General features: G+C 38.2%; 1 protein-coding gene and 1 long non-coding RNA gene across 2 annotated transcripts in view; one reads left to right on the top strand and one right to left on the bottom strand.

The window, feature by feature from the left end:
* Nucleotides 1–1224: 1224 nt before the first annotated feature.
* ASB11 (ankyrin repeat and SOCS box containing 11) overlaps nucleotides 1225–12345 on the bottom strand; it is a 128349-nt gene continuing 117228 nt past the window's right edge. Inside the window, exons 9-10 of the mRNA XM_072614324.1 lie at nucleotides 9542–9733; nucleotides 1225–1507 (exon numbers count right to left, since the gene is read on the bottom strand). Of these exons, the coding sequence (XP_072470425.1) occupies nucleotides 1383–1507; nucleotides 9542–9733 (317 nt within the window). The 3' untranslated portion in view covers nucleotides 1225–1382. The remainder of the gene's footprint in view (nucleotides 1508–9541; nucleotides 9734–12345) is intronic.
* On the top strand, nucleotides 1443–3512 carry LOC140506770 (uncharacterized). Its single transcript, XR_011968075.1, has 2 exons — nucleotides 1443–1527; nucleotides 2953–3512. It is a non-coding gene; the product is annotated as an uncharacterized lncRNA (long non-coding RNA).

Below are 12345 nucleotides of genomic sequence, written 5' to 3'. Positions count from 1 at the left end.
TAGTACATACAACATAAGGCTATCGTAAAAGACAAATGAGTTAATGTAAGCAACACAATGTAATGTAAATAATCTTCCAGCTCCATTTAAAACCACAGACTAAGTTTAGTCTTGGACAATTCTCATACAAATCTAGCTTATGTCTTCACCCAGGATTTCTCATAAAAATAACAGAATTTAGCTTATGCAGGGGCTCTACAAAGAAAGGAAAGAATCTTCAGCAACTATATGCAAACACTCAGGTTAATGGAACATATACCCTAGTCATTTAACTTGATTCCCCCCCCAAAAAAAACTCTAAAACAAAAATACAACCCACCAAGGACTTGCACCCATCTTTAAACTGTCGAGGCAACTCCATTTTCCCTCCAGTGAATCCCATCTCTCAGAAGGACCTATAAAGTCCTTCAGATTTATTGCCAGTGCTAGATGTGCTAGAACCAGTTGGAACTAGCTCACAATAGGCAATTGTTAAATTTTCAATGTGAGCACAGACATCTTAGAAATAGGCAAACTCTATAAATCAGGGCTTGATTTATTATTCTGTTGACTGTATAGGCTTTTAAAAGTGATGGATAAAATATTAATAATGCAGATTAAACTTAAAGGTGTGTTATGCATACATTCCCTACCACCACCACCAAAGAGCAGGTTGTTAAATATTTATCAGCACATCCATGTCATACAATACCACCCAAGGTTTTCCCTAACCCCCTAAAGAGGAAAACACTTTAGCATCAAGGGCCAGTCAAGCCCTCTTCCCTGGACAGGTCTGGGTACACTCACCAAGTTGTGACTCCACCTAGCTCCAGCTCCCACTTGGTCCAAGAACCCCTCCCTCTACTTGATTCTTTTCACCTGGGGCTGACTCCAAACTGTATCTGGATGTGTGGGTGTGATCCTCCCTCTAGGGAATCAAATCCATGTCTGTGTATAGCCCCTCTGCCCTGCGTGTACCCAGTTCTCCAATCTCTAGTCTCTCCTAAGACCTCATAAAAGCCAAATTTTAAGGCTGTTGCTCAAATTAATTCACTGAGAATCATTTGTCATCATCTGGGTGGTCTTAAAGAGAAAACAAATATGTAGGTGATAACCTGCTCTGAAATCTAAAGATTGGCTGAGTCCAATAACATTGCTTAGACCCCGGAGCTGAATGGCCGCCCTTTCCAGGACAAAGAGAAAATTCAAACAGAATCCTTTCCTAACTGAAAAGAAGCAGTACTCTCCAACGTCATCCAACTTTATTCTGGAAATACAAGGCACAAAAACAACAACGCCACTAGTCCGCCCCACAGTCTTCATCATCTTTTTTTTTTTTTTAAAGAAGGATGATTTTAATATGCTAATCTGTTGGTCTCTTATTTATGAAAACAAGAACAGGTTTAGATGTGTAAGAGAAATCGTTTCAGCTCCTCAGGAAGAAGTAGTTCACTTATTCTATGATGTTGTTTGATTCCAAAACACTTCCTAATGCGTAGTCGGCAAATCTGCATCAAAGACAGAGGCCCTGGAGAAAGAGGCCATAAGGTAAGTTATACACCTGATTTCACGGATCTAAGATTCGTTTCTGTAAAGCACAGACTAGATTACAGTTTAACAAAATATAAACAGCTCAAACACATCTTACATTGACTCTATTTTTTTTACAAGGAATTTTCAGATTATTTTGTCTTCCCATTCTCCAGTTCAACCAATCCATAGAACCCCTCAGGTTTTCTTTTAGAAAGGAAGGGGAGAAGACAATTTAAAGCTCAACCTTTCTCAAAATTAAAGGGACTAATTTATGAATTGCTCAACTCACAAAATAGTTTCCAATAAAAAAGCAATTTAAACTGATTTAAAAAAACCCTAAAAGGAAAAAAGCTCAATTGAATTGAGCACAATCAGCTTTACAACTCGGAGTTACAGCTGAATAGGTAATTTTAAGATCTCTAAGCATAATATGTTAGTATAATGAATAGAATCTATTTATATCCCAGTAACAATTATATGTTCTAAAATATTTAAGAATTGTTATACCCAATAGATCAGCACAAAGTGGAGGGTGTGCTTTCAACACTAAGGGATGGAAAGATGGGAGATTCTGCTCAGAATTCGAGAAACAATTCCTTCTGAGTAATCAAAGAAACAAGTCATACACTCCAGGGAAGTCTCCCAAGAATGGTCTGATGGGTCTTAGCTCTCTACCAAATCACCACTAAAAGGTTTATAAAGTGCTCTCTTTCAGATAGTTCCAAGAGATGAGCAAGTATCATTCTCTCTATTTTGAACCTTAAGAATTACAAAATAATTATATCCAAAAATCAAAGGAAGAATTGAAGTGGGGTATCAGTTTCTCCATAAGCCCCCAATTCAGAAAGGCCTTAAAGTTTAGGTGGAATTAAAAGTCTCCATGATAGCAGTTCATAGCATCATTGGAACATCAGAAGCCATTAAATCCAACCCCCTTCATTTAACAGATGAGGAAACTGAGACCCAAGGAAAGGAAGTTACTTGCCCAAGGCTACATAGGTAGTATCAGGAGTAAGATTTGAAACTAGGCCCCTGGACTCCTGAGCCAGTGCTCTTTCTACTATACCACATTATATTTAAAGAATGTATTCATGAATTACAGAAAGTATCCCTTATTGTCCTTTAATGCCAGACAGCATTCGGAGCCTTCTTCTATATGATTTTGTTGACTCATTCTTTCTGTCCCCAAAGAAAACATTTCTCTAAAAGTTTATTGGGAGGTTGGGGGAAGGGTGGTAGTTGGCTTTGAAATCCATTAAGTTATCAACCAAAGAAGAAGACAAATTTGGAAGGAAGGAGGAAAAAAATCCAAGTTCTGTGAAGCCCATGTAGAGGAAAATAGCTGCCCTCTCCAAACATGGCTGGATTTCACTTAATTTATTCCCTGTCATCCACACAGCTGAGAGTGGGTGGTAATTTAATTAATTTCTTTTCCCCCAGGTGCAGAGGAACAGATGGCCTGAAGAAAATATGACGGAGGTGATACTCAGGGACAGAAATTGCCATGTTAAACCAGTGGGCATGACTTTCAGCAATGCTTGGCACAGCCTCCTCATGTGGTTCCAGCCAATTGAGAAATCACCTCATTGGAACTCACTCCAACAAAGGGATTTGGGAGACGACAAAAAAAAAAAAAAAAAGATGAAAAGATTCTGTTCAGCAGCAAATGATCTTTTTTGTGAACCAATAGAACTGTTACAGACTCTGTCACCATTCAAAATGAGACTAACAAGGACCAGGGGTGTATTTATACATAAAAAGGAGGGAAAGGGGACTCATAGAAGCCTGAGGGTCTATCAGGAAAGTCAGGCTTTGGGGATTTTTTTTAATACACATACACAGCACCCCTTCTCCCCAAACCTTTCAGTCAGTCAAAGATGAACATAACACATTTCATTAGGGTATACATCCAGGGAATTTTTTTTGAAGATGACATTGACTGGATTGTCTTAATCATAAAGGATATTATTTTAATTCACATTACATTAAAAAACCTAAAATAATTTTTAATTAATACCTCAATTTTACTTAAAAAGGAAATGCAAAATAGCTAAATTTTTTTGAGATATTAGGCGATGCCTGGACACAGCCAGCATACCCCCATATGCATACCTGTCCTTTGACTGTGGATTTAATTAATACTTTATGAAAGAGTAAAGTGATATTGCCCAATCCTGGCCCCATTTTAATTATAAAGAGGTAAGAGGGTAAGAGTGTTTGGAGATATTATTCCCCATCCTGTATGAACTCAGATTGTCATTTTCATTGCCCTTGTTACGATCCTTTAATAAATATAGCTGAGGAAGAAAAATCAAATACAGGTGGATCTTAAATATGACCATCTCACACCTGGCTACTCCATACGCAGAAATACAGCATTGAGGAAATAGGCAAAGTGGAAAGTTCCTTGAAATGGAAGCCAGAAGCCAGGGTTCAAGTCCTCCCAGCTGTTACTACCAGTATGAGTAAATCACTTTAATCCCCTGAGGCTTACTTTCCTCATCTCTAAAATGGGGTTCATAATATCATCTCACACAGAATATTCATTCTCAGGGTGGCAGTGCCTTCTAAGATGCTACTGAAATGTGAACTATTAACATAGGTACCTAAGATTTGCGAGGTAGGTGGCATGGTATGGAGAACAAACATCTAAACTTTGGGTCAGAAGACACGGGATTAAATGCTGGCTCTAACCTTTGTTAGCTATGTGGCATGCCACAAATGAAAAATGTTCTGAGCCTACCTGTCACAATTTACTCATCTGTAAAATGGGGATGAAAACAGTACTGATCTCTCAGGATTTTGGTAAGGAAAAAATAAATTATTTGTAAAGTTTGTAAATTTTGTAAAAATTTGCAAATTTTGCAAATTTTAAAGTATTTTGCAATATTTATAGAAATATTGTTATCATATTATCATGATGATGATGTCTAAGTCTTTCTGAGGCATAACCAGGGAAAACTGGAGAACTGTAACTGAGAGGGTACAAAAGCAAGGAACAGGGTCTGCCAGCCTCCATAAAATGACATAGATGGCTTTTGCCAGGATGCTAAATATGGCCCCTGTGCCCTGGGAAACTTCAGAAATTTCAGGGATATCATCACCTACTTGGAATTGACTGTGCTTATGAGAGCAAAATCTTTCAGTGGTGAGGTTTATAATCATCCATTTGGTTTCTTCTCCCATGCACCATTTATCTAAAAAGACCCTCAGTACAGTCAATCCCATGCAGAGGACAAACAGGTAACTCTCTAGGTAGTAATATTTGAAAAGTTCAGAATACACCTGCCCAAGATCATCTTTCCTACTACCCTGCCTTACCACCTAAATTTCCACAATTAAAATTACTCCTTTAGCTTAAGGCATTGTCTCCAGAAAGACCCTTCAAAATCTAAGAGTTGACTAAAGAAATAGATATCTAATGCCTAAAAATCCAGATTTTAAGGAAGGTATAAAACTGAGCATGCTATTGTTAGCTTTAAAAAGTCTGGAATTACAGGGATGATATTCATTCAACCAAGTTATGGTAGATGAATATGAGGAGCACTAGGTGGCACAGTGTCCTGAGCCACTAGAGTCTGGAAAACCTGAGTGCAAATGTGGCTTCAGTCATTTCCTAGATGTGTGACCTTGGACAAGTCACTTAGCCTTATTTGCCTCAGTTCCTCATCTGTAAAATGAACAGGAGAAGGAAATGGTACACCACTTCAGTATGTGCCAAGAAAATTGCACATGGGATCATGAATAGTCAAACACGACTGAACAAAAAGAAAAACAAATATGAATATGCTGGAACACTATCGGGCTGTAAGAAATAAAGAAATAAATGATTTCACATGCAAAAACATATATGAACAGATAAAGAATGAAATAAGCATAACTAGAAGAACAAATATAAAAATGAACCATCTGGGGCACTTTTATAAACTGATAAGGAATGAAAAAAGCAGGACCAGGAGAATAATTTATACAATATAATACTATAAAAATTAACAACTTTGAAAGGTGTAGGAATTCTTCAGCACAAAGATTATTCAAGATTCCAGAGACTGATGATGACATATTTTATCTATTAACAGAGAGGTGATGGATTTAGGAGGCACAATAAGACATATATTTTTGTATATCACCATTGAAGGAATTTGTTTTGCTTGACTATTAACATTTGTAATAAGGAATTTTTCTTTTTTTCTTCCAATAGTATGGAAGAGGGGAAAAAAAGATTTCTGTTCATTAGAAAAAAAATAGATGGAGGGGGAGACTAGGAATGTGGAATGTTACATGCACTTTCAGATGAGGTTGCTGTATTAATTTTACTTAATTGTTTTGCTTTGCTATAAGAGATGTCTCATGGAGTAAAGGTAATCTGCAAATAAAATGTAAAAACAAAACATCAATAAAATTTTTTAAAAGAGAACAAAACTATAATGTTTAAAAGTGATCAAACAGCAAAAAAAAAATCATCAGTTTTCACAGAGAAATGCTCTGCTTGGGTCCAGCAACAGCTTTGCTTTGGTAGTTGCAGGGCAGGCATTTATTTACTCCACCCAAAACTCCCTATACAGCTAATTCTAGCAAACCTACTAAAAACAGACCCATGACCTCAGTCTCACAGTCTCCCCCAAGGAATTCCCATGAAAAGATGGAGATCATGGAAGAAATTCTGACCTATTATCAAGTTTCCTGGTGCCCTGGCTGGATAGAACTTCTCTATATTTCAGCTCCTTACCCTAATTTTAGTTGTTTCAGAACACAATGGCTTTGCATTTGAGTCCAACTGGACACAGGTGACCCCTACTATTAGCACCCAATCCATTGTTCCTTCTTCTCCTCCCTCAAAGGATCTCAAGGTTGGAAGAGACCTTTGAAGCCAACTGTTCCCATCTATACTCTTTTCTACAACATCTCAGGAAAAAAGGAAAAAAAAAGCAGTCATCCAGGCTCCACTGGAGATGGGGAATTTGCAGGAAAGCTCATTACATAAAGACAGATTTCAGTGTCTCTATCTCTTCTCTGTCTGTCTGTCTGTCTCCCTCTCTCTCTCTCTCTGTTTCTCTCTGTCTTTCTTTCTCTCTGTGTGTCTCTCTGTTTCTGTCTCTCTGTGTCTCTCTCTGTCTCTCTGTCTCTCTGTCCTTTCTGTGTCTCTCTATCTCTCTCTGTCAGTCTGTCTGTCTGTCTGTCTCTCTCTCTCTTTGTCTCTCTCATTTGTCCTTAATATGTTGTATAACACCCAAGTGCAACTTGCAATTGCTGAGTTGATTTCCAGACAAAGAACTCAACCTGACATATAAAGCCCTGTTCTGGTTAACTCAGAGAGGCTTCTACCCAGAACAAACCCGTATTCCTGGCAGCTCCCCATCCAGCTGGCCTACTCTAGAAGCCACAGGATGTTATCAGAGCCTCCATCTGCTATTAAAAGCATTACTTGCCCCTTCCTTATCTTTTCTACTGCTTTAATAAAGTTCTTTTTGCTACTGTATTGTAGTTCATATTGCCCCTATGTTTCCATGTTCCCCAAACTTAGGACTTGCTGAGCCAATAAATGGGAAAATGAGCCTCCCACACCACCACTTCTGAAGGCAACTCATTCTACTTTTGGATGGGTCTAATTGTTTTAAAAAAAAAAAAAAAGTTTTTTCTTTGAGCCAAAATTTTTCTCCTCTTTAATTTCTATTATATACAATGCCAGGAGTAACAGGTAAAATTACAGGGAAAGAAATATTTTGGCTTGATGTAAGAAAAAATTATCTAATAAGTAGAAGTCAACTTTATTTAAAGGCAGTTAGGTGGTACAGTTGATAGAGTATAGGGCCTAAAGTCAGAAAGACTCATCTTCCTGAGTTCACATCTGACTTCTGATACTTACCGGTAGTGTGATTCTAGGCAAGTCACTTACCTCTATTTGCATAAGTCTTTTATCTATAAAATGAGCAGGAGAAGGAAATGGCAAAACATTCCTATATCTTTGCCAAAAAAACCCCAAATGGGGTCATGAAGAGTCAGATACAACTGAAGCAAATCAACAACAACAATTATACACATACATATGTGTGTATATGTGTATTTTATGTATATGTATGTTCACATATGTGTGGCATGTAAGTGTATATATACATATATGCACATATATGTATATTCACTGAATTACATACTAATTACATTTGTAAAGGCAAAATTAGGTGTTGCAAGAAGTAGATTAAAAAAATTAATGAGATTAGGTTTCAACACCGTACTGACAGAATATGATAAATGCAAAAAAGGATTAATAAAAATGAAGTTACAAACATCAAAGTGTTAAAGAAACACAATTTAATAACTATATGAAGGGGATTTAATGAGAATAAAGCAAGCATTTTACCTGGGAAAAATAGATTAATTCATTAGTACATTATGAACTCATCAGTACAAATCAGTTAGTCTACTGAACTTGTTATTGAAACCCTGCAAAGGAGAGGTTCTTAACCTAGGTACTATGAAATTTCTTTTAAAAAATATTTTGATAATCATTTCAACATAATTGGTTTCCTTTATAAATCTATGTATTTTGGGTATTTAAAAACTTTTTTTTGAGAAACGGTCCATAGGTGTCACCAGAGTATCCAAGAAGACCATGAAACAAAACAAACAAAAAGAAGGTTAAGAACCCCTGCTGTAAAGCAGAGCTTTGAGGGAATGGGATGCAAAACAAGCAAGATTTGCTAATGCAGGTCTAAGTAGAGTGTTACAATGGCAAGACCCATAGTAGCAGGAGACAGTGGTTGGGCACCATGACCTGGGGAAAATGGACAGAAAAGAGTGACAAAAGGGAAAAAGAAAGGCACTAAAAAGGGAGATGGAGGTGTGGAGGGGAAGAGGAAAATGCTGAAGAAACTCAGGCCCCTATGGCTAAAGTTGATACTCGATTTCTAGCAAGAGAAATGACTATATGCTAGGGGTTGAAATGGCATTAGGAGGTCAGGGTCATCCTAAGAAGGAACAGTCCTTTCTCACTGGGCTTCTTAGAATTCACTTCAGTTCCTACAATACAATACAGATCATGAGAGCATTGGAAAAGTGGAAATTGAGCTTTGATCCCCCTGCCTTTTAAAGCTACACATAAACTCTCTCAGATGTTGTCTACACATCAGACCAGAAGATGCCCCAACCATTCTCCTTAATTCCCAATATTCTTAGGCCTGTAGGAGTAGAGGGTATAGTTATTTGAGAGGCTGATTCAAATAATAATAGTTTGACTTTTTACAGGTCTAAAGGCACACAAAATAATCCTGCAAAGTAGGTAATGAAAGTATTATTCCCATTTTACAGAAAACTGAGGCTCAGAGAGATTAAATAAGTGCCCCAAGTTATAGAGCAAGTAAGTCTTCGAGAGCCAAGAGTCAAATGTAGGTCTCTTAAATTAAGCAAGCCATTAATATATTTTGGCCTTAGTTTCCTCATAAGCAGATTGAAAGGACTGGATTAAATGAGTTTTCAAAGTTCTTTCTAGCTCTGAATATTTGAGTCTATGAATGTTTGACTCCACTCATTTATTTCACTATAGAACCCTGTACCTATATATTATCACCAGACAGTCCATTATCCAGAATTCTATTAAATTAATGTTTGTATGTAATTATTGCCCATAATAAAGACCTTGAGGAAGAGATCTGGCTGACATGGGTTTTGTCCCCCCACTCCCCCAACCCCCCCCAGACCATGGAGAACTAGTTTCCCATTCCCATGGTCACCCTAAGGCCACCATCCCCTCAGGGTCTCCATTGTACCACTTGGTCTGGGGAACCAGCCCACACAGGATGCCCAGGCTCAGTGTAAGTATGGAATCACCAGTGAGGCTAGCTGCTGCACTGGTGACTACTAACCTGAACATGAATTCAGGTTAATATTTAAATCTGTTATACTTTGACACCCCTCCCCCCACAAGAGGCATGATGAACAGTCTTTCATAGAAGTAAAAAGATTTCTTCTCACTATATACAGCACAGAAGCTTCTAAGTGTAATAGGCCCTAGATTGGAACAAAGCAGGGGCACCTTCGTTCTGGGAGAATACTTGTGCTATGGTGCTATTTGGGGGAACCAAATCCACCGGCCGTTTGCCTTCCGCATTCTTTGAGTGCGGCTCTGCTCCAAAGTCTATCAGCAAATGAACCAAGTCTGAACTGGAGTTCCTGGCTGCCACATGAAGAGGAGAATCCAGCTCTTTGCCTTCATTCACATTTGCTCCTAAACAATTCAACAAGGAGAGAAAAAAATTAGTCAGGTACCAGCTTGCAACTGCAGAATTCCTTTCAAGATTTTGGTCCCCGACTTCCCTGAGCAAACTGCAGCTACCCTCTCCCAGGGTCATGTTCAAATTTAGTGTTGAAATGGGATGGGATGTGATCTTGACTGTTATTTTATTATATGAACCAAGGTGCAGCTTCAGCTAATTTCCCAATGAGATGACAATATCACCTTTGCCACCCTGCAGATCAAACACTTCAGATACTTAGATACTAGGATGCTTCTGTGATGTGCACTCTCCACATTATGTCTTTCTATCCTGTAATATTTCTATAAATACTCCAAGAGGATCACCCAGGCTAGCAGCTTTCTCTCCTGATTCTTGTAATGTCATGAGTTAACAATGTGCCATTTAGGCTACTCATTTATTGTCTCCCATTCTCATGACATGACTGGTCACCTTGTTTTCCAGCAAGTCAGGTCCTCGATGAAGGCAGGAAATTTGTCACAGTGGAAGAAATCATGGTCCTAGAATCAGATAACCTGGGTCTGAATCCTGGCTGTGACACTTACTATCAATATGACCTTGAATTCTTTGGAACTATGAAAATGAAACGGTTGGACTAGATAAGACAGCATGGCTTAGGAGGTAGACTACTGAATTTGGAATCCAGAAAGACCTGGATTTGACTCCAACTATTAATAGCCGTATGTCCGTGGACAAGTCATTCAATCCCTTTGGACCTCAGTTTCTCTATCTGTAAAATGAGGGAATTATACTCAATGACCTCTAAGGTCTCTTCCAACTCTAACACTGTGATTTTATGATCTCTAGGGCAAACTACTCTGGGAAAGTCACCATCATTGATATCTTGCAGCCTATTTAAATGTATCTTTCTTTAGTGTTCTGGGCAATGAGCAATTTTGGTCATTCTAGTTTCTGGTATCCCATAAGTCATAGGTGCTGCTTGGGCTTTTGCAGCAGTGAGCAGGTTAGGAGGAACAAAAATGCTATGCAATTTCTGAAATGTAAAAGAGTCTAGTCTCTTTTGCTACTTAAATCTGTGCTCAGCTCATTGTCTCCCTTCACTGACTATTCAAGATGCATGTATATAGATAGACCGACTCTAATTCATTCCACTGAATGTCATAATTTAATCAATGTGCATTGATTACTCTCTTGGATTGATACTTATAGATATTAATATTCAGTAGGATCATTTGTGAAAGTTATCTCCACAATTGTATGTTTTATGAGAAAATACCAATAATATTAATAATCTCTTATCATTCTCCTACATAATGTTTTGCAAATCAGCTTACATTCTAAAGGGGTTGCCCTCCTGTTTCATGTCTCCCTACTTGGCAAGGGAATCAAGTACCTGCTGGCTAAGACAGTTTCTGGGCCCTTCTGTCAGGAAATAAATTTCTGTCCCTCTCTCCTAATTTGAGGTTTACTTTGATCTTTTCTATTAACAGCAGCAGTTATTGTGAAATGACTCTTTTATCTACAACTTGGTAGTTTCCTATCAATTAAACTATGATCAAATTCATTCATGGTGATGCTATCCTGAGTCCATCATTTAATTCTCATTATGAAAAAAAGAATCAAGAGGTACAGATATGCATTTTCTCAGTAGTCTCTACAAGGCATTCTTCTTCATTTCTTTCTTAACCCTGAATCATATTTTCCCATAGTTTTCATAAGCGCCCCCACTTTGTTGACTTCACACTAAAGTCACTGAGTATCAAAGTGTCTGCTGACTAAACTTTGGAGGACGTTTCATGCTTTATATTCCATCACGGAATTCCTATACTTCTCTTTTATAACAGATGTCGGCACCATGCCCACCAGGAATATTACAAAGGGAGAGAAGAAAGTAGGTGCCTCATGAAATGATGCTTAATGCTATCTTTAGCTGAAAGATGACACCAATTCTGCCAGCTCTTTGATTTTTCTCTCTAAAGAGACATGGGGGTCATTCTTCCACCTTTCCTATATCTTCTTGTCTAATTTACTACATGAATGTCGATGTGGATGTCATTCAGGTCCTCCAGTAATATGTTAACTCACTGATTCATTGAGCACATGTGAAAAGCCCAGAAATACTCTGAAGCCTGAAAGTATCATGTTCATATTTAATCTTGATGAAACATAAAAGTAGTCCCAGAATAACGGTATATAGTGATATCTCTCTCCGTATCAGCCAGTGTAATCACAACTTTACCAGATCTCTTTGGAGACTAACAATTGGAGTCAGGATGGTAGTGGTGGAGCTGGGAGTGGTGGCAGTAGTAATAATAGCAGTAGTGGTGGTGGTAGTAGCAGTAATAGCGTTGTTGGTGGCAGTGGTAGTAGCAGCAAGAGGAGGAGGAGGAGAAGGAGTGGTGGTGGTAATAATGGTAGTAGTAGCAACAGTAACAATAGCAGTAGTAATGGTGGTGGTTGTGGTGGTAATAGTGCTGTTGGTAGTAGCAGTAATAGTGGTGATTGCAGTAGTAGGAGTAGTAGTGGTGACAGTGGTGGTACGGGCAATAATAATAGTAGTAGCAGTAGTAGTAGCAGCAGTAGCAGTAATAACAGAAGTCGTAGTGGTAGCGATGGTCATGGT

Source organism: Notamacropus eugenii, chromosome 5, assembly GCF_028372415.1.
Source record: "Notamacropus eugenii isolate mMacEug1 chromosome 5, mMacEug1.pri_v2, whole genome shotgun sequence".
NCBI lineage: Eukaryota > Metazoa > Chordata > Mammalia > Diprotodontia > Macropodidae > Notamacropus > Notamacropus eugenii.
Note: the sequence above shows the minus strand (reverse complement) of the source record. Positions and strands in the feature narration are given on the sequence as shown.